A 22,615-nucleotide genomic window follows, 5' to 3' on the forward strand; every position below is an offset into this window, starting at 1 on the left:
AGATACGTTATCTTCCTGATTTTCTGTATCCATGATCTTTATACAGTAACTTGTCTCACAGGAACAGTTCTCTAAATAAATATAGATGGTGACCATTAATTAAAGGGAAAGCTGATGTCAAATTATTCATTAGTTAATACTAATGAGTTCATACAAGGCATGCTTGCTAAAAAGTGAAAACATTTTACCGAAATGAGATATCACTTTATTCAGTGCTAACACTGCTCAATGAGTTTCCTCAAAAGCAGATAAAACATTCCTTCAAAAAAAAAAAAAAAAAAAAAAAAAAATTAAGTTAAATTAAAAATCACAACTACAGTGTTGAATAGTAGCCTATATTTAGAAAATGTGATGTAGTCTAAAAATAATAGACAAGATCAAAACCAAGGCACTAAAAATAAAAATAGAAAGAAAAAAAAACCCAAATAGGAGGATGCGGCCTTTTTTTTTTTTTTTACTAAACCACAGGACAGTTGAACTAAAGAGAAAGTGATGTCAACATTTTCTTGCATTCAGTTCTCATTCAGCAAACAGCCATTTCCAAATGTGGTCTAAAGGATCAGGATTGATCACATTAGATCAATTCTATTTGAATTTAATCTGCATTCAATTCTGCATTGTTGACATATGCAGTGCTGTCCTCTGATCACAGTATTGGCATCAAACTACTCTATAAGCAACCCATGTTCTGGCTAGCAACAAACGTGTATATTTCCATGCTCTCTCTTCTTGGTTTTCATTTCTTAAATTTATTTATTTATTGTAATAAGTCATAGTGGTCTGCTAAACGTAAAGCACTGTTTAATGCTTTTAAACAATTATGTGACATTATTGTTGTTTCATTTTTCTATAAGCAGCAACTCTAATAGCAGCCTATAGCACTATTAGCATTCCTAACTTGAAACAATGGGTGCTGTAGCCACAGGAGAAAAAAACTAGCTTGCTGTGGGTAACACTTCTTCATTACAACATGCTTACTTCGGTAGCACTAATGAGCATGGTGACATTAAATGATGAAATACAAAATACTTGGAGAGTTGCTTAGCTGGAGTGAGGAAAAGCAGAAGCAGAATGAGAACTGTTATTATGACTTTGCAATCAAGAGACATGAGCATGGGCCAACAGGTTAGTATTAGTAAGTACCATTAGTTTTAGGGAAACCAAGTCAGTTGAATTCTTGAGTAAAATGAGACAGTGTCCTAAAACCTACAGATCAACACGCAGAGGAGTACATTATCAGCCAACGGGATGCTGGAACTTGTGCCACTATGGACCCCCAGATGAATTCTGAAAGCTGAAAATTGTGAGAGATGCTAAATGGCTGTTATAAAAATGGCTGCAGCCAACCACTGTTAACTGAAAGTGAAGGCAAGTTTGAAAACCCACGCTGATTCTAAAGAACATCATGAAGTATGCAAGCACTGTCCTGACTTGGTCTGCATAGTTTGCAAAATAAGATGCACACTAAAGATCTCCCAAATCATATATCTGATTACTCAGTGTTTGACCTGAGGTGGTGGACTTATGGCTGATTCATTTCCATCAATGAAGTGGAGTGTTTACTGACCTCTAGTTAAAGGGAGTGGCAGAAGCCAAAGAGCCAGGCATGTCACTGGATTAAAAAAAGGGCATATAACTGTACCACCAGTAAAAGGGAGAAACCTCAGGACTATAGCAAACTCTCTCTACTTTTAGGATAGCAATTATTTTAGTAAGGCTGCATTGCTCTATAAAAACCACTACCTGGGAGATCTATCACAGATGATCTAATGGCTTACAGACACTAAAAGTCACCGGAGAGGCCTGACTAGGATGCCAGACTAAAGGCAAGAGTGTAAAGATATACAACCTTAAAACAGAGCATAGCCTTGAATCCAAGTCTGAGGACAGTAATACTGTACAAGACAAGTCTCATTCTGGAATAAATACTGTCAGTGGTCCACCACAACACACAGCCCTGAACAAGACCAGATGGAAGTTGAAACCACTTTGGACAAGACACAGTCAATGACTTAACAGAGCAATGAGCAGCACATTTGTCTCTTCATCCTTCTCCAGGCTGCATGCAGGTTTCTCTGCTCCAAGCAGAGACTACCAAGAGAGCAGATGAGAGATTTTTTTTTTCTTTTTTTTTTTTTTCCCTCTTTTACAATTTTTTAATCCATGGTTCTGGTGGGAAGTGTGGGGAATGTGGCATCATATCTGGGATGGACAGGATGTCTTGAGTCAGGAAAGGAAGAGGGAGCCGGGGAGTCAACATGAAGACAGGTCCTTATGGAGAAGAGGGGGTTTGGAGTAATGGAAGGAGGGTTTCAGCGCTACAGATACAGGGTGAGACAGAGACAAAAGAAAACATTTAGTTCAACCAAAAAAATTTGTCAGGATCAACAGATCAATAAAAATATAAAGGATCAGCAAATTAGGGGCAATTGGTTAAAGAAAGATGTATTTATAAAAACAATTTTTAGCCCCAAGTAGCATTAACTGTGAACAAAATGTGTGCAAATACACAAGTTTTGTTCCAAATATTAATGATAGCTAATTGGATATTTTAGAGCAAAGTATATATCTTATTTAATAATTCTAACATAACATGTAGAGTTTAAGTAGTTTGGTATAGACCGTAAATCTTCTGGCTGCTTCGCCTCATCATCGCCTGTAAGATGATTTAGAGTGTGAGCTGCGGGCCCTGCCAGCCTGAGCTTTATTACCAGAGCTCTTACTAACATTAGTGTGTGATTCCTCAGTGGTTCTACTTGTGGAGGTGGATGATCTACGTCTAGACTCTCTACAGACCCCAGTCATCATGGTCTTACCAGCTGGATTGTGAACAGAGAGAGATCCGGCTGTCAGGGCCCCTGAAGATTTAGCATTCAGCTGAGAAGAGACCGGGTCTGACGGAAATGTGTTACGGCATGCAGCTGCTGCTTGTACAGAATTAGACCTGTGAGCCAATTGCTGTTTTCTTCGCACAGAAGTATTTAAGTTTGGTTTTAGATCAGGCTTTTGTTTCCTTTCACTCCATGCTTCAGATGTTTTAGTATATACACACAAAGCTTTGGAAGAGGTTAGATTATCTATGGATGAAGAAAACCAATAAGACTTTAGGCTGGCGGAAGAGGCAGGTACAATGCGAGATGTGATGAAGGTGTCCTGACGTGCAGGGACAGAAGCCCTCCGGCCTAATGCACCCTTTCTTGAATCACTGACTTGTGTTTTGACCATTACGTCACTGTTCACAGAACTGGTGGAACCATCACGTGTCAGGGAATAGCCAGGACTCAACTCTGCGTTAAAAACATCACTGACACTACGACTTCTAATGAAAGTGGCGTCTCGTGGGAGACCCTTGCCTCTACGAGACCAGTTGCTTGTCTGGTTGGGGTTGTCAGGACAATGAGAAAGGGGGGTTCTTACAGGGCTTGTGTGGAGGCTTCGCGTTAAAGCTCGCAGGTGGTGCGTGGCCATGGCAGGAACGCTGCTGCCGAGAACTGGGCTTGCCCGTGGACTGCTCCTCAGCGGTGGGCGTGCAGGACTGCTTCGGGGGCTCCGGGGAGCCCTGCCTGACTTTGTTGCCAGTTCTTTGGCCCGGGAGCGACGAGGGCTGCTGTTCAAGCTGTGGGTAGTCAGAGGGGCCTCCAGATCCTCCAAACGCTGAGTAAGAGCCAGTTTCTGCTGGATGGCCATACGCAGCAGAGAATTCAGTGTCTTCTTCTCATCCTCAGCTGCTGCCAGCTGCCTATGCATCTCATCCAGCTGGGTGACATACTGGTCACACCTGAGAGATGCAGACACAATTAAAAGATGCAACATGCACAAGCAGACCAAATTAAAGCTGTAAGCCAGAAACACACAACACACGTGCTAAACATGACTTATAGTGTGGCAGACACATATTTTAAACACCAGCTGTGACCAAACACCAAACACTACCAAAGGACAAAGTGATATCTTCACACTTATGTTTTTTGGATCGCAAAATTACTAAAATTACAATGATATGAAACAGAGAAATCTATAAATGCTCAATGTTTGCCAAGCTGGTGCCAAAAAAAATCTAACATGTTAAATAACATAGATATATGAGCAATTAATTAATTTTATGTTGATCACCTACTAATAAGAATTTTGAGAACAAGAACAGAGGGGTGTATGTGAAGATGACAACAATAAGAACATACTTTGACTGGAATAAGCTCAAAAACTGATATTCCCTTGTCATCATATAGTGCAGAAATGCAGTCACTCCAGCTATCCACATGATGGCACCACTAAACTTACTTATCAGCAAGGGGATCTTTTTAAGCTGTAATCCTTAGCGTGTTGCCATAGACAGTAGTAGTCTTTGCCCGCTGTCTGTTCTCCAATCCTTCTTAGAGATAATCAAATGCAAGCTCATAACTGTCTGGAGAGGGCCTCGACATTCTAATATGCATGCCCAAGAAGATTTTCTGGCATTTAATAACAAACAAAAATGCAAACATTTCTCCTGCCCATTGCAAGAACAGAAAAAATCCGCAATTAGTAAACTCACTCAACCTGTTACAAAAACAGTCCTCAAAACAATCATCATGCCAACAGATGCTCAGAAGAGGTTAGTGATTAGTGAGTGAGGTGTTGTGGTCTTTATGTTTAACCCTTGATAGCTCCTTCCCACTCTTTCTAATTTCCCACCCATCTCTCACAACATTAGGCTTCTCCTTCCTTGAGGTGACCTGGCTCGGTGGGACAAATCTGTCCTTGCCTCGTCCCCCGTCGGCACAGGGCAGAGCATGTGGCTCGTAATCTCCATGTGAACCAGTGGATTGTCCACAGGCGTAATAAGCGTGGTAAGCTTATTACATGAGTGGTAGCAAAAGCTGTACCACAACAAGAGCGCTATTACTAAGCATGAAGAATGCTAGCAAAGAGGCAAAGACCAGACAATCAGAGATAATTAAAATGTTTCAGTTTAAACAAAACTTTAAAAGCTATCAAAAATGTTCTTTTTCACAGGAAAAATAAATGCAAATCCTTTTATCTTTATAAAATTGCTGAATAAAACACTGTTTTCTCACACATAAAAATCTTACCGACTGGCAAACATGACTCGGAGTGAAGAGAAGGTGGCTGCATCCTCCTTTAGGGCTTTGAGCTCGTTCCGCAGTTTCATCATTGTCTCTGACACCATGCTCTTCTCTGTCTCATACTTGGTTTTCAAATTGGACAGGGCCAACTCTGCAGTCTGCATTGACAAAAATACAATTGCACAATCATATGCTAATATATCACCATCACTACTCTTTTAAAGTGGGTTGTTAAATGCATATTATCATGCATGATTTGTTGGACAAAATATATTAGTAATACAAATATTTCAAAATGACAGCACCATCATACACCGGAATTCTAGAGTGACCCCTGCTGCAGAGTACAAAACACCAACCAAAGTGCTGTACAATTTAATTAACCAAATACCTTAGTAATCAAACAAGCTGTAATTGCCATCTTTACTGTCCATGTTTTCCTATTCCATGTGACCACATGTCCTCTGTTAAACAGAAATCTGTATCAGAGCTTGGAAGGTCAATGAAAAACATTGCTTTGATTATGATAACAGTACGACAACAGTACTGTGAGTCCTTCTGCCAAAGGACACATAGCTGAAGACCTAAGCCCACTTGGTCCCTCTTATGTGATCACCTTTTACTAATCTGTAACTTGAATGCAATCATCATTGCATAAGTCTCACATGTAAATACCATAATTACATCACAGGCACAAACAGGGGGCCCACACGGTCCTAGACATCAGACTTGATGAGATAAACTACTATACAGTCCCTTTCACATTGGACAAAAAAACCCACTAACATCTGGCTTTTGTCTTCATTGGAAAAGGGTATAATCGGCATGACTCTGCATTAGTCACTGGTATTTATCAACTCCAGGTCTTATTATCACTGATAGAAACGTGACACCCACGTGGACACACTAATTTTCACCCCTTTTTAAAAGCAATGCTAGGATGCGCATTGAAACCCTGGACACTGGCACATAAATAGCCAGGAACATTTACCGGTTTTTTTTACACAGTCTATGGGAACAACATGCAACACTGATTTTGTTCTTCGTATGCAACGCTGCACACTGCACTGAAAATACTTGCACATACGCGCTCATTTTGTAAAAAAAAGGGTATATGGGAAAATGGCCCTGCCAAGCAGATTACCTTGAGTGTTTATGTGGGTGTATAAAAGGAAGAGTGAGAGCTCAGGGAAAGACAGAAGCAGGTCATGTGGTGCTTGAGGCACAGGAAAGGGGAGGGGGAAGAGCAGTTCAAGCTCACACTGTACTCAAGGTGCAGAAACATGTGAGCCCAAGGGAATGTCTAGACAAGACACTGATGACACAGGTCAACTGTACTGCTTATATCAAGATTATGCATGGATAACACTGAAAAAAAGGACTCTTTGCTCTCTTACCTGATCCAGACAATAAGTTTAGTATTGAAAATACTGAATTTGGTCAATTTTTTTTCAAGAATGAGTAAAAAATGTTGGCAGCAGAAGGAAGGCAACCCCTGTGTACAAGGGTAGCTGTTCTGAGGATTTATTGTACATACAAAGAAACGATTGAGTCCTCTCAGAGTAAACCAAAATGGAGAAATGTGGGAAAGCTTGCTTTTAATAACCACCTACAAATAATGGCACAGTGACCAGACATTTGAGGACTGCATTTTAGGGAAAGTCCTTGACAGGTCAGGTTGATTAACAGTAATCCCCTAAAATGGACAACTAGATTGTTCCTAAACAAACTATTTCAAAAAGTGCAAAGAGATCAAATGGGATCATTTTGGCCAAGCCAGTGCTTGCTGTGACCTACCTGTTTGTTAGCCTTGAGGACAGTCCTGAGGGTAGCAATCTGTTCCCTCTTGGTGCTGAGAAGGGACTTGAGTTTTAGTACTTCCTCCAAGAGGCTCTCAGCATCCCGCTCTGACTCTACACTGGCACTGAGCCCTGAGTAAGGCATTGCACCCCTCTGACGACAGAGGTCCACTGCCACCTGAGGGAATATAAAGGAAATTATTCATAAAACTAAGTTAAGCGTGATTTTTTGTTTCACTGGCAAGGTAAAATTTTGTTGTAATTTCATCTTGGGAAAACAATGTGTTCTATAAAGAGTACATATTTTTGCAGTGTTTTTTCTACACAGTATATTCAGAAATCACATTAACAATGGCCAAAACCAAACAATTTGTTTAAAATGTTCTAAATTAGTCTCAGATTTTTTTATACATTATTATTATTATCATACCTGTGAAATGCATCTTCCAAAATGAAGAAAAGCAACTATGTGTTTTTAGAATATGCATTTCACAACATAAAAAGACAAGTTCCCAGTGTTTCGCTGGTGTTTTCTGAAAAGATTCTCTGTGGTAGAAGCCACAACTCAACTTTGACCCCGGATAATCCAATCCATTCAAACCCACACACACGTGTCAACAAGGCCCAAACCATGCGATGGATTTGTACAGACATGGGAGTTACTCAGCTACACTTAACAGTCTGAGCTGAGCATTAAGTTCAGCGAGAAATCTGTGCAGGAGGAAAGGACTTCACCCAGAATGAAAGACAGGCTTTCAGTTATCAGGCTACCATGAGGAAGTTAGAGAATGTGCACTGGTTATAACTGTCAGTTCTCAAACAATTAAGCAGAAGTAGAGTAGAACTCTAATGAATGACTTTGGTGAAAAAAGACTGTCTTACCCGGAGGTGTTTGATCTGGCAACGGATGACTGCTACCAAGTTGCGAACGTTGGAAGGGTCCCTGAAATCCAGGGTGGGGGACCCAGGGCAGTTAGGAGAGTCTCCACTGGCTCCTGCACTGTCCACCTCCCCCATAAACTGCAATGCTGCAGCTTTTGAGATGAACATGTCATTGGCTCGAGGCTTCTTCTGGGTGTTGTGCTGGGGATAGACATGGTGTGATCTTCTTGCACTACTTGCTCCACCACTTGCCCTGGCGCCATCGCGGTAATAGTCCAGGGTGACCCGTTTGGGTGTCAGGTTGTTGCACACACAGATGTGGTGATAGAGGTTGGACAGCTCCTCAGAGAAGGCCAGCAACTCTTCCTGGGCAACACTCAAATGTCCTTCAGAATCAATTGCCACTTTCCGTGTGGCTCCAATCTCCTTCTCCAGCTCACTGATGCGCTCCTGGTCCTGTTTACTGGACTTGATGCATTGACGGATCTTATCAGCCAGCTCCTGGGCCTCTGCCCTCCAGCGATCCTTCTCCTGCTTGTATCGCTGCTCCAGAGTGTTATAACGAGCTCCTGCCTGTGAAAGTTCATCTCGCAGCTTCAGAAGCTCTTCGCTGGCCGAACGCATGCGCGCCTCCAGCACCTCCTTGCTCTTGGTGTCGACCTCGTAATCAAAGACGCCATTGCCACCATCTCCAATCTCTGTCTCATCATCTCCCCTGTCCTCAGTCTCCTGACTGTTTTGCTGGCTGCTCTGCACAGCCTCCAGCTGTTGGGTGAGAGAGCCAACCTTGTCCTCTTGCTGACTTAGTGCCTGTTTGGACATTACCAGTTGCATCTGCAGTTCCTCAACTTTGCCAGCCAGACTGGACTTCTCTCGTTCTGCCTGGGTGTACATACATACATACACACCAACACACACACACACACACACCAACACCAACACACACACACACACACACACACACACACACACACACACACACACACACACACACGATGAAACACTTATGAAGTATTAACATATACAGTGGGGTCCAACAGTCTGAAAGTGGTCTCAGACTGTTGGACCCCACTGTACGCGTTAAATTTGATAAAATCAATTAAAGCTGTCCATTAGTTGAATGATCATCCATTTCAGTTCTAAGCTAGGGAAATAGGTCTAAACTGAGTCTTGATTATTTTCCATAAAACAAAAGGACAGTTCTCTACAACACAAATTTCTCCCCCAACCACCTTTACCCTTAATGCATTTTTTATGTAAAACAGAGGCTGACCCCATTCCACTCCACGCTAACATCTGTTGGGTAGGGTTACCCAACCCCCAATTTAAGTGCATGATAAATAATATATTTCCTTTAGAAAGAGAGGGATGACTATTCAAGACATCCTTAATTTTCCTGAGTACCCTTAATTTGTAAAGCATAACTGTATCAGGTGCGAGTTGACTAAATTGCCTGGTAAAGTAGAGGATGTAATGTGGTGTCAGGAGGTTTTTATTATTACGGACAGCCCAACACACTAACACACAGCGGATGTGGTCTACAGCAGGAAGCAGCAGACATCCCTGTCAACGGTTTGGTCACAAAAACTAACCTTTATGAAAATCTCACTATACAGCTTAACAATATATGGCAGACTTTTAAGTTAGTCTGGTTAGAACAGATGCTTTCATCTAAATATAATTCAAATCTGTGAATCACAGACGAATTTCAATATACACTGTGTTCCCTGTTAAGTGCAACGGTGCACACTGCACTCCCTGAGTAGTGTTAGCAGTAGTGTGCAGGCTACATACAATACATTATCATTATGCAGAATCCATTTTGTTCTCATTCATCATTGTCTAAAGCTGTCAGCGCATTTAAAAATTCAGGTAAATGAAATGTAACTACCGCATTATTCTAAAAATCTTCTCAATAGTGCTAAAATGCTATATGGTACCAGAAGAAGTTTATATCATACATGTCATTCATATTTTATATTCAAGCAAAAAGAAACAACTCTGCAAATCTATCCCACGTTTGAAATTGATTTCTCTACAACTGGTGATTGTAGTATTATTGAATTTAGTGAACGATCATACACCCCAGAAGGTGAATCCATTCCAAAATCTTTCATGTTGCAAATCCTAAACTGTCACCTTTGCACACAAGACATCCTATAATAAAACAAACAGGAAGACTGCAATGAAATTTGCTGAGCAATTCAAGCTAAAAAGGGAATAAAACCAATATAGCTTTATTCCCCTCATTCTCTAAATCACATGTAAGCCTGGCTACATCATTTTTTAGCAGTCATCTTTCACTATATTTCTTTGATGCACTTCCATAATTTAACCAAATTAATAAATTTAAAAGAGTGGCACAAATAGCCCTGTTGCCTACCTGCAGGAGCTGCTGTTTCAGTTTCTGACTGTCTGAAAAGTGTAGCTCACTCAGTAGGTCCGACACCAGCCCAGAAGCTGGAGCACGCAGGAATACGTCACTGTTACGTGGAGTAGAACAGCGGTGGATGAGGCCATTACTTTTGGAGCCCCCTAAGTGAGGAGGGTGAGCAGAACTGGGAGCAGACCCAGGACCATTATTATAGCCGCTGTCCTGTTCCTCTCCCTCACCCTCACCTACTCCCTCTCCCCCCTGGCCCTCCTCCTGGCTGTCATCCAGCTGCTCCAAGTGGAGCTCCAGGTTCCCCACAGTATCAAAGGGGTTAAGGGTCAGGGAAGAGAGCTCTCGCCGCAGACTGTTCTTCTGCTCCCTCTCCTCCTTCAGGGCTTCCAGGGCCTCATCCAGCTGCATCTCTGCTATCTCCCTCAGCCTTGCTGCCTCGTCCAGCTGAGCTCGTAGCTCCTCCTGCTCCTCATTCTTCTGGGTCAGTTCCAGCTTTATCGATTCAAACTCAACCTGAAATGTGATAAGAAGCATGACCACATGAAAGTCTACATTTACGTGTTTCTCTGTCTTTTTATGTAACAGATAATGATGCAAATTCTATTTACAACATGCAAATATACCAGTGCATTCAGTACAACAGTGTTAAACCACACACCCTGACAGTTTGGCTGGACAAATTATAATTGGTGGTGATAATTTCATAGTCACCACAAATTATAATATCCCTTGTCAAATTTCTTCTCCATTTCGGTCAGGTTGGACATTTAGTACACAACCCTCTCTCCATGTTTCTTGCCTCTTAAATATCAAATGTCAAATATTATACACAATAAAGCAGAAATTATAAATGATACTGTTAGTTCAGTCAGCTCATTTAAGTTCATTTGTTCATTTGGCCTTAATCTTTACATACAGTATACATTATACAACAATAAATGTCTATTTTTTTAAATAAGATCAACATTTAACATTAAAACTGCTGGTGTAGGACTGACAGTGATTAAGATCTTCAGTACTTAGGGGTTTCATCTAAAATGACGAAAAATATTTTTGACACAAGAGACTACAGAGGCAAGACTAGGTTTTATCTAAAAGTCAATGAACAGGTCATGCACACACAAACAAGCCTTTGCTACATTTAGAAGTAGTCATGGACAATTTGTCTTGGCAGAGCTGCTATATACACACAGCAGGGCCATCTGCATTTGGAAGCACGTGTCTGACACTCAAGAATCCAAACAATGACAGTTTCACATAACTGTTTTACATAACAACCCACAAGAATACTGAATATCCTTTATTGTGCAGTACAAGTTTTTGGTGGAGCATTTTGAGCAGCAAATACTGCAGAGTAAGATATTAGGTGTTTAAAACTCCCTGACAACCTGAATGACAAATTAGTTTAATCCCATAAAGCTCTGGCCAATCTATTATTCTAAGATTTTTTTCCTCCCCTCGTCTTGATTTAAATACTTTTCAGAGGAAATAGATGATGCCTTCACAGTATCCTGTTGTACATAGTAAATGGGCAACTACATGGACCTACATGATTGAATGGTAATGGTGACAGGTTTTAAGACAGTTGCTTATGAATCATGAAATTACTATATTGGGCATTGGTTGCTGTAGTGCTACTTGCAACTGTAATTATTTCTTTTCTGCAGCATATTGCCAGTAAAATGCTCCATCTCACATGGTGTTTGGCTCTCTAGGGAAGCAGCGAAACTTGGAATTCAATGACAAATGGAAAGAGCAGGTAATCAGGAGAAGAATTATTAGTAACCCAGTTTTAAAGTTATGTCAAGAAACGTGTGGGAGAATCGAAGTTTGTGGCATTCACAGCAATTTTACTCATGTGCAGGAAAGGTAAATGCAAAAGCACTACAACAATGACCATATGATAGAGTCTTAACAACCTCATATATGTGCTTCACTAACACAAACATTATATAAGCCCAAAAACAAATTTAGGACAATAAATAGGAAACACAACAGTATGGCTGAATGTTCATATAAACATCCTTTTCCATGTAATTACATAGTTCTACAAATATTTAAATTCAATGTTATTCTTTCTGGATAGCTACAATTACATTTTTTAAATTCTTAATTCTTTTTTCTTTTCTTTTCATTCATTTACAATTACAGCCAGTAGGTATAACTTAAATGTAATTTGTAATGTTGTAGCTTGAGTCACAACTGACCTGGTTTTCCTTGAGCACAGACACCTGTTTTTGCAGAGATATGTTTTCTTCTTCAAGCTCGCCATTGTCCTGCAACTGGCGTAGCTCACGTACTTTATATTCCTTCATCTCATCCCTCAGATGGCCCTTCTCTGCCTCCAGACATTCACACTCCTGTGGAACACAACCCACTATCAAATCAGTGCAAAGCACAAAATTTAATCTGCACACTTACCAAATTCATCTCAAGCACGGTTAATTATACATTGGGAATGAGACTACACAGATCATATATCCTCCATAGTGATTCAGGGGTTCACTCTGATGTATCATGGGCAGGTGAGGCATGATAGTATACAGTGAAACAGCAGTATACACGTGTACTGAGTACACCACACCTTCTTTAGCTGGACGGAGAACACCCCCAATCTATCGATCTCTGCGTGGGCATTGCTCAGAGCAAGGCGTGCTTGCTTGAGTTCTGCTTGGACTTCCTCTATGCGGGTTGCCATGGCAGCCTCCTTAGTGGCAGTCTCCTGCAGCAGGCTCTCTTCCCGGCACTCTCCATCAGCAGCTGCACGCTTCTGGCTGCTCACAGAATCTGCAAATGCCTTAACACAAACAGAAAGGTTAAGGAACGAGCAAAACTTGCAGTATCTGGCAGGCTACAGTATGTTACACATGGAACAACATTTGCAGTGCTTAAAGACAAATGCATTCATGCTTTGCTACTCATATTAAGACCAGGAATGTAGACATGTTTAACAAAAGAAAGGAAATAGGACTTCCCTGAATCCTGACCACAGCAAGGGAGTAGCTGTTATGCTTCAGTAACAAAACACCTTAGACCTTAACAGCAGCTTCCACACATTTTATAGTGCATGTTTATCTAACCGATATGATAATATGAGCCTAATACCTTACACTTAACTCTGTAGTAACATGCATTTCTTCACATCTAGCCATTATCAGTAACCTTGACACATTATGCATCAATGACTACTGTTGAAAAACTATCATATAAAGTGTTACATGAAAGGAATATGCTACTAAACATGGAGGTGCGGTTATATAAGGATGCTAATTTACAACACACGAGTCCGCTCTGCTTCGTTAAAACCCTCCCAAAGCCTAGGTAGCTAAACAGCTAAGAAATTAGCTTTATGCAGATTATAAAAAATAGCTGAAATTCTGTACCACTATGTCCCTTCAGATCTAAAGAGCTTTGCTTGATATTTGGTTATAAAACACTGGGGTGGACCAATTTTAGTGTTATTCTGGCACAAATCTATTGCTAAATGTTCAACTGCCTGTAGAAAGGATTTAAACATTATTTCTCTCCATAGACTGTTTCTCTCTTAATTCAAACAGGTAGATGGAACAATTGCAACATCTTCCCACATGATGGGGTTGAATTTTACGGGATTGCCTTCTTACATAAGCCAGTTTTAAAAACCCCATTCTAGCAATACTAAATACCTTCAAGGCCCAACTCTTGTATTTGTGACAACATTTACATAAGGAAACAATATGAACTCCTCACACATTGGTCATACAGCAGCACGTCAGCATAAGCATGGCACAAGAATTTAATATACACATTTCCACAAAAAGCAGCTTTAACAGAGAAACTGTAACTGCCAACTTTAGTGCCACACAGCTTTACTGCACAAGGGGTCAATTATTAGAAAAGAGAGAGATAATTTTGAAAAAATACTGGGAAGCACATAGTTTGTTTAAAACAATGAGAGGAATAGGTCACAATTCACAATACATCTGTAAAAGGCATGGATTACATGATAATCTGAGTTTGGACATATTGGTCTGATCTTTTTATCTTAACTATCCAGGGCTAAACTAATTTAATCCTTAATGCTATGGAGTTAAGTATAGAAATCAGTTTGAGATGAACAAAGAAAATGCCCCATGTTAAAAGCACTGGATGCGCTGTGGAGGTTGTCCTAATCACTTAACAGTCTCCTCTCTCTAATGCTGACAGCATCAGATGGCATACGGGAGCAAAACTGACTCAGCATGCGATCACAAACATCTTCATTGAATGTATGATATGAGGTCACAGCTGTAACAGAACTGTTACTGTGGCAACAGAAAGCCGGCATTACCAAAAGACGCTGAAGGGATGAGCAATCAAATTCATGCCATAGCTCACTGGTACATATAAAAAGACAACAATGGTAACTTTATAGGACAACTAGGTACGCTGCAAATCAGCTCCTCAGCTGTTAAATTAAAATGAGCAGTATGAGCAGAGAGACTGTGTCTTCGTAAAATGTCAGCCATTGAAATGTTGACTGCATTTACATTTTGCCAACAGTTTGATTTGAAACCAGGCAATAATACAATTTTTGTACAATGGTACAAAATTGTACAATGCAGATGAAACAATAAAAAGTCATGACAGTACTGTTCCTTTGTGTCTTGTATATAATGTCTTGCAATAATGCAACAATATATTATATTTACTTGCATATTTCTCAAATACAAAAAGACTGCAACCATTGTTGTGTTCATTTTTCCCGTAGTATTCTTTCAACCTGAAGGATCAAAGTGACATTCAACAACATTCTGTGAAAATGCAATATACAACCTGAACCAGATTAGACTGATCAGACCTGTTAATATAGGAATTGTAGTTTCTTGGGAAATCTCAAGTTTCAACTGGTTTTAAACAGACAGTCACTGTGAAAATTGAAAACAGGAAATGCTTGTTTCAGTTATTAACAGTAAATCATCAGACTAGATCTAGTTTGATGAAAAAATAAACATGGGTGTTTATAAAGGCAAGAAATCTAATTAATACTGTGTAAAAGAAATATGCAGTGAAAAACAAAGGTCACAAAGCACTAGTATGTTATTGGAAAATACAACTTGGAAAGCTGGCAGAATCAGATCTTTACAAGCCTAGATGAAAAATATATACTGATTTTTTTTGTCTAAGTATATAAATATAACTAGAAGGCCTGGGGTGTTCCTACCTCTTTGAGCTGCTGTAGCTCCACTTTGAGGGATTCATGCTCCTCTTCCAGCTGCCTGTGTTTCATCTTGAGAGCAGCACTTTCCTCCAGCACCACCAGGCCATAGCGGGCTGCCTGTAGCTTCTCCTCTGTGGCCTCCTGGAGCTCCAGAGTCAGCCGTACCACCTCAGCCTTCAAGTCTCCGCTCCTCATCTCTGCCTCCCCTTCACCTTCCACTGCTACACCTGCTGGGTCTGCATCTGCCTCCAGCATCCTTGCCTGGCCTCCCACTTGTCTGCCAATGTTCTACTGGGACACCTGCCTCCTTCACTCCTGCACTATCATTACTCCACACTACAAAAACAAGACATAAAGATTGTGGTTATGAAAACTGCTTAGAACAATGGCCAAGATGGCAAACAGGTTTTGTATAACTCATATTTTGACACTAACTGAGCAAACTGCATGGGACAAGATTAACTTTGGGATTAGTTAAGTAGGAAAACACTTCTATTTACGCTCAAAAGGCCAAATAACCGCTATGCAAATCCAAGCCATAATTTACCTAATTGATGTATTACCTGTTAATACCAGCTCGCCATGTCGACTCTAGACACAATATCAATTATAACCAATGGTTGAAACTAACTACAGTACATACATGTACTCAAGTACTGTGCTTCAGTACAGTTCCAAGGTACTTGCACTTTACTTGAGTATTTCCATTTTCTGCTAAATTATACTTCTACTCCAGTACATTTCAGGGTAAAATATTGTACTTTTTACCCTACTACTTTTTATTTGACAAATGCAGTTACTAGTAACTTTGCAGATTCAAATTAATTATATAATTATAATATCATCAACAAATAAACTATGATGTATTAATAAAGATTAAGATAAGAAAACTTCACACGCTACTCAGCAGTTTATGAAGTAACTACAATTAGCTCCACCTTCACCAGCTGCAACATTAAAGTAATATCCACATGAATGCGTCAATATTTATAATCCAATAATATAATACACATTAGTCCGAAACGGGCTATTTTGCATAACGAGTACTTTAAGTATATTTTGATGATAAGACTTCTAATTTTTCTTGTAACAGAATGTTTTTTAGCTGTGGTATTGCTACTTTTACTTAAAGTAAAATATCTGAGTACTTCTTCCGCCACTGGTTATAACAAACGATTTCGTCTTATAACTAGCATATGGCTGCTACTTACCTCTTGAAATAGGCTCGTATTAGACAATGATATTTAAAGATCGTTACTGATGATTCCTAGTCTCGCCGCACTTATCAGGCTGTCACTATTAAACTGAGATGCACGAATCACTGACGGACGTTATTGCTTTTCAACATCAGCAACGTTTCATCTATCACAATAGGCATAATAGTAACTAAAGTTAGCAGCACCGTTAAGCTAGTGTATGTTAAGAATCGTATCCCCAAGTATCCTCAACAAAGTAGCCGTGGAAGCAATATGCATTAATGTGACTTGACCACCCGTATTGACTGGGTGGGGTGGGGCGGAGAACCCCCTCCCCTCTCATTTCCTCATGTCCTCTTCTCTGACCGAAGATGGAAACACCAGCCGCCGGTTGCCGCGGTGCCAAATGATGTGTCCCTACGCATCTGTTCCTCCTAGCCCACGAACTACTCCTTCATAGCATCAAATGAGAGTAAATTAAAGGATGTACTAAACAATTTTTGGCAGCCTACCTGTTTACCCCGTTCCCAAAGTAAGCTGCTACTTGGAGGGTGAAAAATATTCTGACAGGGATAACGTTTCAAAATCTGAGACGACACCGGGACTGGAAACAGGACACGGCCGGACAGCTAACAGGAGTAGCTTTAGCCTTATCTACACAGCAAATGACACCACAATGCTACTCGCAACGCCGAGGTGAAGACTTTAGCTAGCTAGCTCCTTAGCTTTGTAATTAGCTAAATTTACACAGACTTAGCCTTATAGGCGATATCCACTAGCCGTCTCACGGGGTTGAACTCCTATCCTAACGCCAGGTCGGAACCTGTCAGACAAGCTAATTAGCTAACGCTAGACAGCCTCCATTAGCAAAACCAGCTACTCACCCTCTGGTTTTCTTTCAAAGATGGGGCTCGCCGGTTGCCAGCAAACGGCTACGTTGCACCTCCTCTGGGAGCTGTCAGGAGTAACGGTTGCTAATCACGCTAGTAAGCAGTGATATGAGCCCGGGTTAGCGTCTGAGCAGCCGCTTCCCTTCCTCCCACCCGGTTCTCTCGTTTCACCGGGAGGTCGAGTGTCAAAAGCGCGCCGAAAAACCCTGAAAGCACGTTTACTCCCTCTAGCTAGGCAAAGGCGCAATGCAATTATACCAAGAAATGTAGCTTATATTTTGTACTTTTCAGTGTATGACGTGTGCTGTGTATCCTGACATAGCAATTTAACAAAATGCAAGGAATAAAATAATTATATTTTATCAACAAACTCTAAACAGGAGAGAAATATAAAAAGATTAGTGAAAAAAGTACACTTCCGCTCGAACCTTTCTTGACTTCCTTTTTACTTCCGAAGCTGCACATTTCAGTCAAACAGCTCCAGGTTTACAAAATGAAGATCGTTACCTGGAACATAAATGGCATAAGGACTTTCAGAGGCGGCATTAAAAAGGCTCTTGATTCACTAGACGCAGATATTATCTGCATTCAGGAGACAAAAGTGACAAGTAAGTGGTTAGCTTAGGAGGTTGGAGAACGAGGGAGCTGCCCTGTAACGCACCGGTCAGACAAGCTTTGTCCGCCAGTCTGTTATGACAGTTATAAAAAAGTTAAACCCCGGTCTGTCCCCCACAGGAGACCTGCTTGATGAGAGAACTGCAATTGTTGACGGCTACAACTCCTATTTCAGTTACAGTCGAGGACGCAGCGGCTATTCAGGTACATTACATAGTTACAACAGTTCATTTTGTGTCCTTAAGTCATGAAAGTTTTGTTTTTTCCTTTGCATTTTTCCAATTGTATTCGGTGTGCCCAGACAAGAGGGCACAGCATCTTAATTGGTTATACTTAATGGACACTTAGTTACCATTTGAACAGAAGATCCCTGTAACCACAGGGCCACATCTGCTCTACAGCTGCTGCTGACACACCACTGCACCATGCAAACTCAGTCACCTCCCATTCCTGATGTGCACAGGGGTCGCCACTTACTGTAAGGACAGTGCCACGCCTTTTGCTGCTGAGGAGGGTCTCACAGGTCTGCTGACCAACCACGAGGGGGCTGTTGGATGCTACGGTGATCCCACCGAGTTTTCAAGTGAGGAGCTACAGCTTTTGGACAATGAAGGACGAGCCATCATCACGCAGCACAGAATAATGTATGAGAAAAATATTCTACTTTTGACGTTTCTGTGAGGAGTTTGTACTTGTATTAAAACAGTTTGTATTGCGTAGTTATCCCTGTTTCTGTATCCACATAAAAAAACAAAAAAACTGAGCATCTACCTACGCAATGCAATCTTTCTTCTAGTCTTTACTAGATTTGTAGATCAATTTAGTACAGCTGAAATGATTATCAATCAATCGATTAGCTAATAAAAGAAAAATAATTAGCAACTATTTTGATAATTGATTTCAGTAATTTTTCAAGCAAATAGTGAAAAAAAGCCAAATATTTGCAGACTTGAGTCTCTCAAAAGAGAGGATTTTGCTCCTTTTCTTTGTCCTATATTATCGTAAAATTAATATTGAGGGGGTTTTGGACTTTTGGTCAAACAAAACAAGACATTTGAAGACGTCACTTTCAGGTCAACAAAATGTTTTGAAAACTTTTTTTATGTTTCATAGACTAAACAATTTTTTTTCTGTAGCTACCTCTGTCACAGCACCTTTAATAGCTGTAGCATTTGTCCATACTCTTTCTGTTTTTGACCGGTCTTTGTTTCCCCCCATAGGTGTCAGGACAAAGTGCAAACTGTTACTGTAATCAATGTATACTGTCCACGGGCTGACCCCGAAAAGCCAGAGCGAAAACAGTTCAAACTGCAGTTCTACAAATTGCTTCAGTGTCGGGCTGAAGCTATACTGAAAGATGGCAGGTGAGTGCTTAGAAAAGTTTCCACCGACTGAAAAAAAAAAAAAGATGAGGCGCAGGTGTATCCTGCTTTTACCACAAACACTCTGCTTATGAAACTGTTCTAACTTCCAGATTGCAGCCTTTTACCACTTTATGGCTGTTGTACATTTGCAGTTGAACAATGGCACTATCTATTGCTGTCTATTTGTTTAAAAAAAAAAAAAAAACAATCTTGTTACATTTTGACATGCATTTTATAGTAAGTGTTTATGAATTGACTGAAACTTAAAACTGTTCACAATGTAGTGAAAAAACTTAGAAATTTGCAAAGAAAAGTTACAGCTACACAGATTATCATGATTTATGGCAAATGACAGTACTATGTTGGGATATTATCCTAATTTTGAACAAGTTATCATGAAAATGTTCTATTAACTTACTGTATTATTCTCCCTATTCGAAAATAAAAAATTAAACAAACTGAGTTAAAAAAATTTCTGTTGTTTATTTTTCAGCCATGTGATTGTTTTAGGAGATGTAAATACATCTCACCGGCCAATAGACCACTGCGACCCCAGTGATATTGTAAGTAAAAGGTTAGAATAATGTTGTATGAATGTTTTGCTTGTTTCTTCTTTGCTTAAAAAACTAGTTAAAAATTTGGGGAAATTCACTCTTTCTGTATCTTTCCGAGAGTTTGATGAGAAGATTGATACCACTGTCGTGTCTGTTAGGTCAATATGAGGTGACAGGCAACAGCCAGTTATCTTAGCTTAGCTTAGCATAAAGACTGGAAGCGGCGGGGGGGGGGCAGCAGATATCCTGGCATCCTGGCTCTGTTCAAAGGTAACAAAATCTGGCCACCTGGACTTGTAAAACCCACTAATGAACAAATTATGTCTTGTTGTTTAATCCATGCAATAACAGAAGTCAAAAAACAAGTTACGATGTATACTGGCTAGCTAGTTACTCCCTGCTTCAGGTCTTGATACTAAGCTAAGCTAGCCATATACTGGTTGTAGCCTCACATTAAACAGACATGAGAGTGGTATCAGTCTCATGTCTGGTACTCATGGCAAGGAAGCAAATAAACATGTTCCCCAAAATGTCAAACTATTTCTTTTAATATAAAGGAGCAATATATTACGTTAAAATGGCAGTGTTATATTTCTCCCAGATGTTCACAGTGTATGCATATTCATCATAATGAAACTCTACCTGCTTTGTTATTCTCATTACTTAGGATGGTTTCGATGAAAACCCTGGAAGAAAATGGCTGAATGTTTTTTTGCACAGTGGCAAACTAGAAGAGGACAGGAATGATGAGGAACCCGATGAAGAATCTGAGGTAGCTTCAACAGATCCCATCTACGGTGGAAAATTTGTGGATACCTTTCGCTATTTCCACCCAACTCGAAAAAATGCCTTCACATGCTGGTCCACTCTCACTGGAGCACGGCAGACCAACTATGGCACACGCATTGACTATATAATCGCTGATTGCCAGCTAGCCAAGGAGCAGTTTGTGGCGGCAGACATCATGCCAGAGGTGGAGGGGTCAGACCACTGTCCTGTATGGGGGCGACTGAGCTGCCCTCTCCTGCCCAGCTCTAAGCCTCCTCCCCTTTGCACTCGCTACCTGCCGGAGTTTGCTGGCAAGCAGCAGAAACTCTCCCGCTTCCTTGTTAAAGTGGACCAAAGATCAGTTCAGGCTGAGCAGAGGGGTGCATTACCTGGATCTCAAGAGGAGGAGGAAAGGAGGGAGAATTTAAACCCATTCGGTGCTGGAAACGTCTCTGGTAAAAAACGGGTATTAACATCGGATTCTGTTGTCCCAAAAGGGAAGAAGACAAAGACAGTAAAGACTTCTTCAAAGCCACAAGGCAGCCTCCTTTCCTTTTTCAAACCTAAACTCACAAATGTTGGTCCTCCCACTGAAGCCCCTGTCGGGCAGTGTGAAAAACCACCCGACCTGGATGAAATGTCCCCAACACAAAACTCTCTAAAAGTGTCGTCAGTTACAGACAAGGTACCTGAACATACAGCGCCTTTATTTGATGGTTCCAAACAGATGTGTACCAGTGGCACCACAGAGAAATATGACAAACAGATGAAGGCAAAACATTCGACCGCACAGTCCACTGTGGGACGCTCAAATGCCAACAAAGGGGCATCATTTGTCTTTTGGAAGTCAGTGCTTCATGGACCGCCTCCACCACCCTCCTGTAAGGTCCACGGGGAACCCTGCGTGCTGCGTACTGTAAAAAAAGAGGGGCCAAACATGGGCAAACAGTTCTTTGTTTGTGCCCGTCCTCAGGGACATGCCTCCAACCCTGAGGCTCGATGCAGTTTCTTTGCATGGGTTGACAAGGGGAAGTGACATGTTTACTGCATGGACTACAAGTTGTTTTTCCTGACGCGTCAGTAAAACCTCTATCTCAAACAAGCAGTGTAAGATTACTACACAGATGCCTCATTATTTCACAGATTTTAATTGTTGACTGTGTATTTTTTCTTAGCTAAATAATAAAAGACGGTAGTTTTCTATTACTTCGAGTTTTTTTTATTTGTTCTTAGAGCTCAAACCACTTTGTTAATTAATAATCTCTAATTTGAGGATTTGCAACCTTTGACTTTTTTATAGCATTCTAAATTAAATTTTTCACTATTTTCTGACATTTCACAGACTTAAAGATCAATCACTTAATTGTGAAAGGAAAAATAATTGACATTCGCAGTCCTACTTGTTCTCATCGCATGATACACATCCTATGGCCTCTGATTGTCCAAGATGTCATTATTTTGTGACCTGCAGTAAGGGGTCACAGATAGAATATTTAATTATCACATCTGGATGCTGTTGTTGGTCGTTGATTTGTATAATTTACTGATCAGTGATTTGTTGTTCTGTTACTGTGTTGTTGCCCACTAGATGGTGATAGTAGTGAGCTGATGACACAAACCTTTTTCCTCAGAGAAGAGAGAAGAAATGTAATTTTCCACAGCAACACATTTTATTGACAGTACCAGCTGCACAGCCACAGAATAACCACTGTAAAGTAGGCCAGTAGCCAGAGTATTTTAATCATAATGTGTTTTTATTTGTCAGCTTTGGGTTTACATTAAATTTAAAAAGACTGGTTGAGTATTCCAAAAAAAATAACTTGGGTCAATGCTAGCAGTGTCCAGATATGTACAGTTAGATTATAGTATTTCATAGAGTAACAGAGCACCACGTGTGGCCAGATCATTCTGAAGTA

General features: G+C 40.5%; 2 protein-coding genes across 6 annotated transcripts; one reads left to right on the forward strand and one right to left on the reverse strand.

Moving 5' to 3' along the window:
- Positions 1 to 2,122: 2,122 nt before the first annotated feature.
- On the reverse strand, positions 2,123 to 17,719 carry zgc:162200 (uncharacterized protein LOC558638 homolog). Of its 3 annotated transcripts, none has more exons than XM_040153720.1 (10): positions 17,393 to 17,719; positions 15,316 to 15,648; positions 12,718 to 12,930; positions 12,341 to 12,493; positions 10,131 to 10,646; positions 7,748 to 8,629; positions 6,864 to 7,043; positions 5,073 to 5,224; positions 3,418 to 3,778; positions 2,123 to 2,318 (listed from the first exon to the last, which is right to left on the reverse strand). In XM_040153720.1, the coding sequence occupies exons 2-10, from the start codon at positions 15,565 to 15,567 to the stop codon at positions 2,313 to 2,315; spliced, it is 2,715 nt and encodes a 904-aa protein (XP_040009654.1). In that variant the 5' UTR covers positions 15,568 to 15,648; positions 17,393 to 17,719; the 3' UTR covers positions 2,123 to 2,312. The 3 variants fall into 3 exon arrangements, with proteins under 3 accessions (XP_040009654.1, XP_040009655.1, XP_040009657.1); XM_040153721.1 differs by lacking the exon at positions 17,393 to 17,719 and adding an exon at positions 16,524 to 16,603; XM_040153723.1 differs by lacking the exon at positions 3,418 to 3,778.
- Positions 16,873 to 22,608, forward strand: apex2 (APEX nuclease (apurinic/apyrimidinic endonuclease) 2). 3 transcript variants are annotated; one of them, XM_040153725.1, is made up of 6 exons: positions 16,873 to 17,204; positions 18,134 to 18,217; positions 18,477 to 18,657; positions 19,234 to 19,377; positions 19,871 to 19,940; positions 20,599 to 22,608. In XM_040153725.1, the coding sequence occupies exons 1-6, from the start codon at positions 17,174 to 17,176 to the stop codon at positions 21,733 to 21,735; spliced, it is 1,647 nt and encodes a 548-aa protein (XP_040009659.1). In that variant the 5' UTR covers positions 16,873 to 17,173; the 3' UTR covers positions 21,736 to 22,608. The 3 variants fall into 3 exon arrangements, with proteins under 3 accessions (XP_040009659.1, XP_040009660.1, XP_040009658.1); XM_040153726.1 differs by lacking the exon at positions 16,873 to 17,204 and adding an exon at positions 17,414 to 17,494; XM_040153724.1 differs by lacking the exon at positions 16,873 to 17,204 and adding an exon at positions 17,575 to 18,006.
- Positions 22,609 to 22,615: the final 7 nt, after the last annotated feature.

The sequence above is a fragment of the Xiphias gladius genome, chromosome 18, assembly GCF_016859285.1.
Source record: "Xiphias gladius isolate SHS-SW01 ecotype Sanya breed wild chromosome 18, ASM1685928v1, whole genome shotgun sequence".
Taxonomy (NCBI): domain Eukaryota; kingdom Metazoa; phylum Chordata; class Actinopteri; order Istiophoriformes; family Xiphiidae; genus Xiphias; species Xiphias gladius.

Excerpts from the sequence above, each read along its gene's own strand:
- apex2 (XM_040153724.1), top strand. The coding sequence starts at position 17,892 with ATGAAGATCGTTACCTGGAACATAAATGGCATAAGGACTTTCAGAGGC. Across the intron at positions 18,218-18,476 it reads AGGACGCAGCGGCTATTCAG|GGGTCGCCACTTACTGTAAG; the intron begins GTACATTACATA and ends TGATGTGCACAG. Across the intron at positions 18,658-19,233 it reads ATCACGCAGCACAGAATAAT|GTGTCAGGACAAAGTGCAAA; the intron begins GTATGAGAAAAA and ends TTCCCCCCATAG.
- zgc:162200 (XM_040153720.1), bottom strand. The coding sequence starts at position 15,567 with ATGCTGGAGGCAGATGCAGACCCAGCAGGTGTAGCAGTGGAAGGTGAA. Across the intron at positions 12,931-15,315 it reads AGCTACAGCAGCTCAAAGAG|GCATTTGCAGATTCTGTGAG; the intron begins GTAGGAACACCC and ends GTTTGTGTTAAG. Across the intron at positions 7,044-7,747 it reads GCCAGATCAAACACCTCCGG|GTGGCAGTGGACCTCTGTCG; the intron begins GTAAGACAGTCT and ends ATATTCCCTCAG.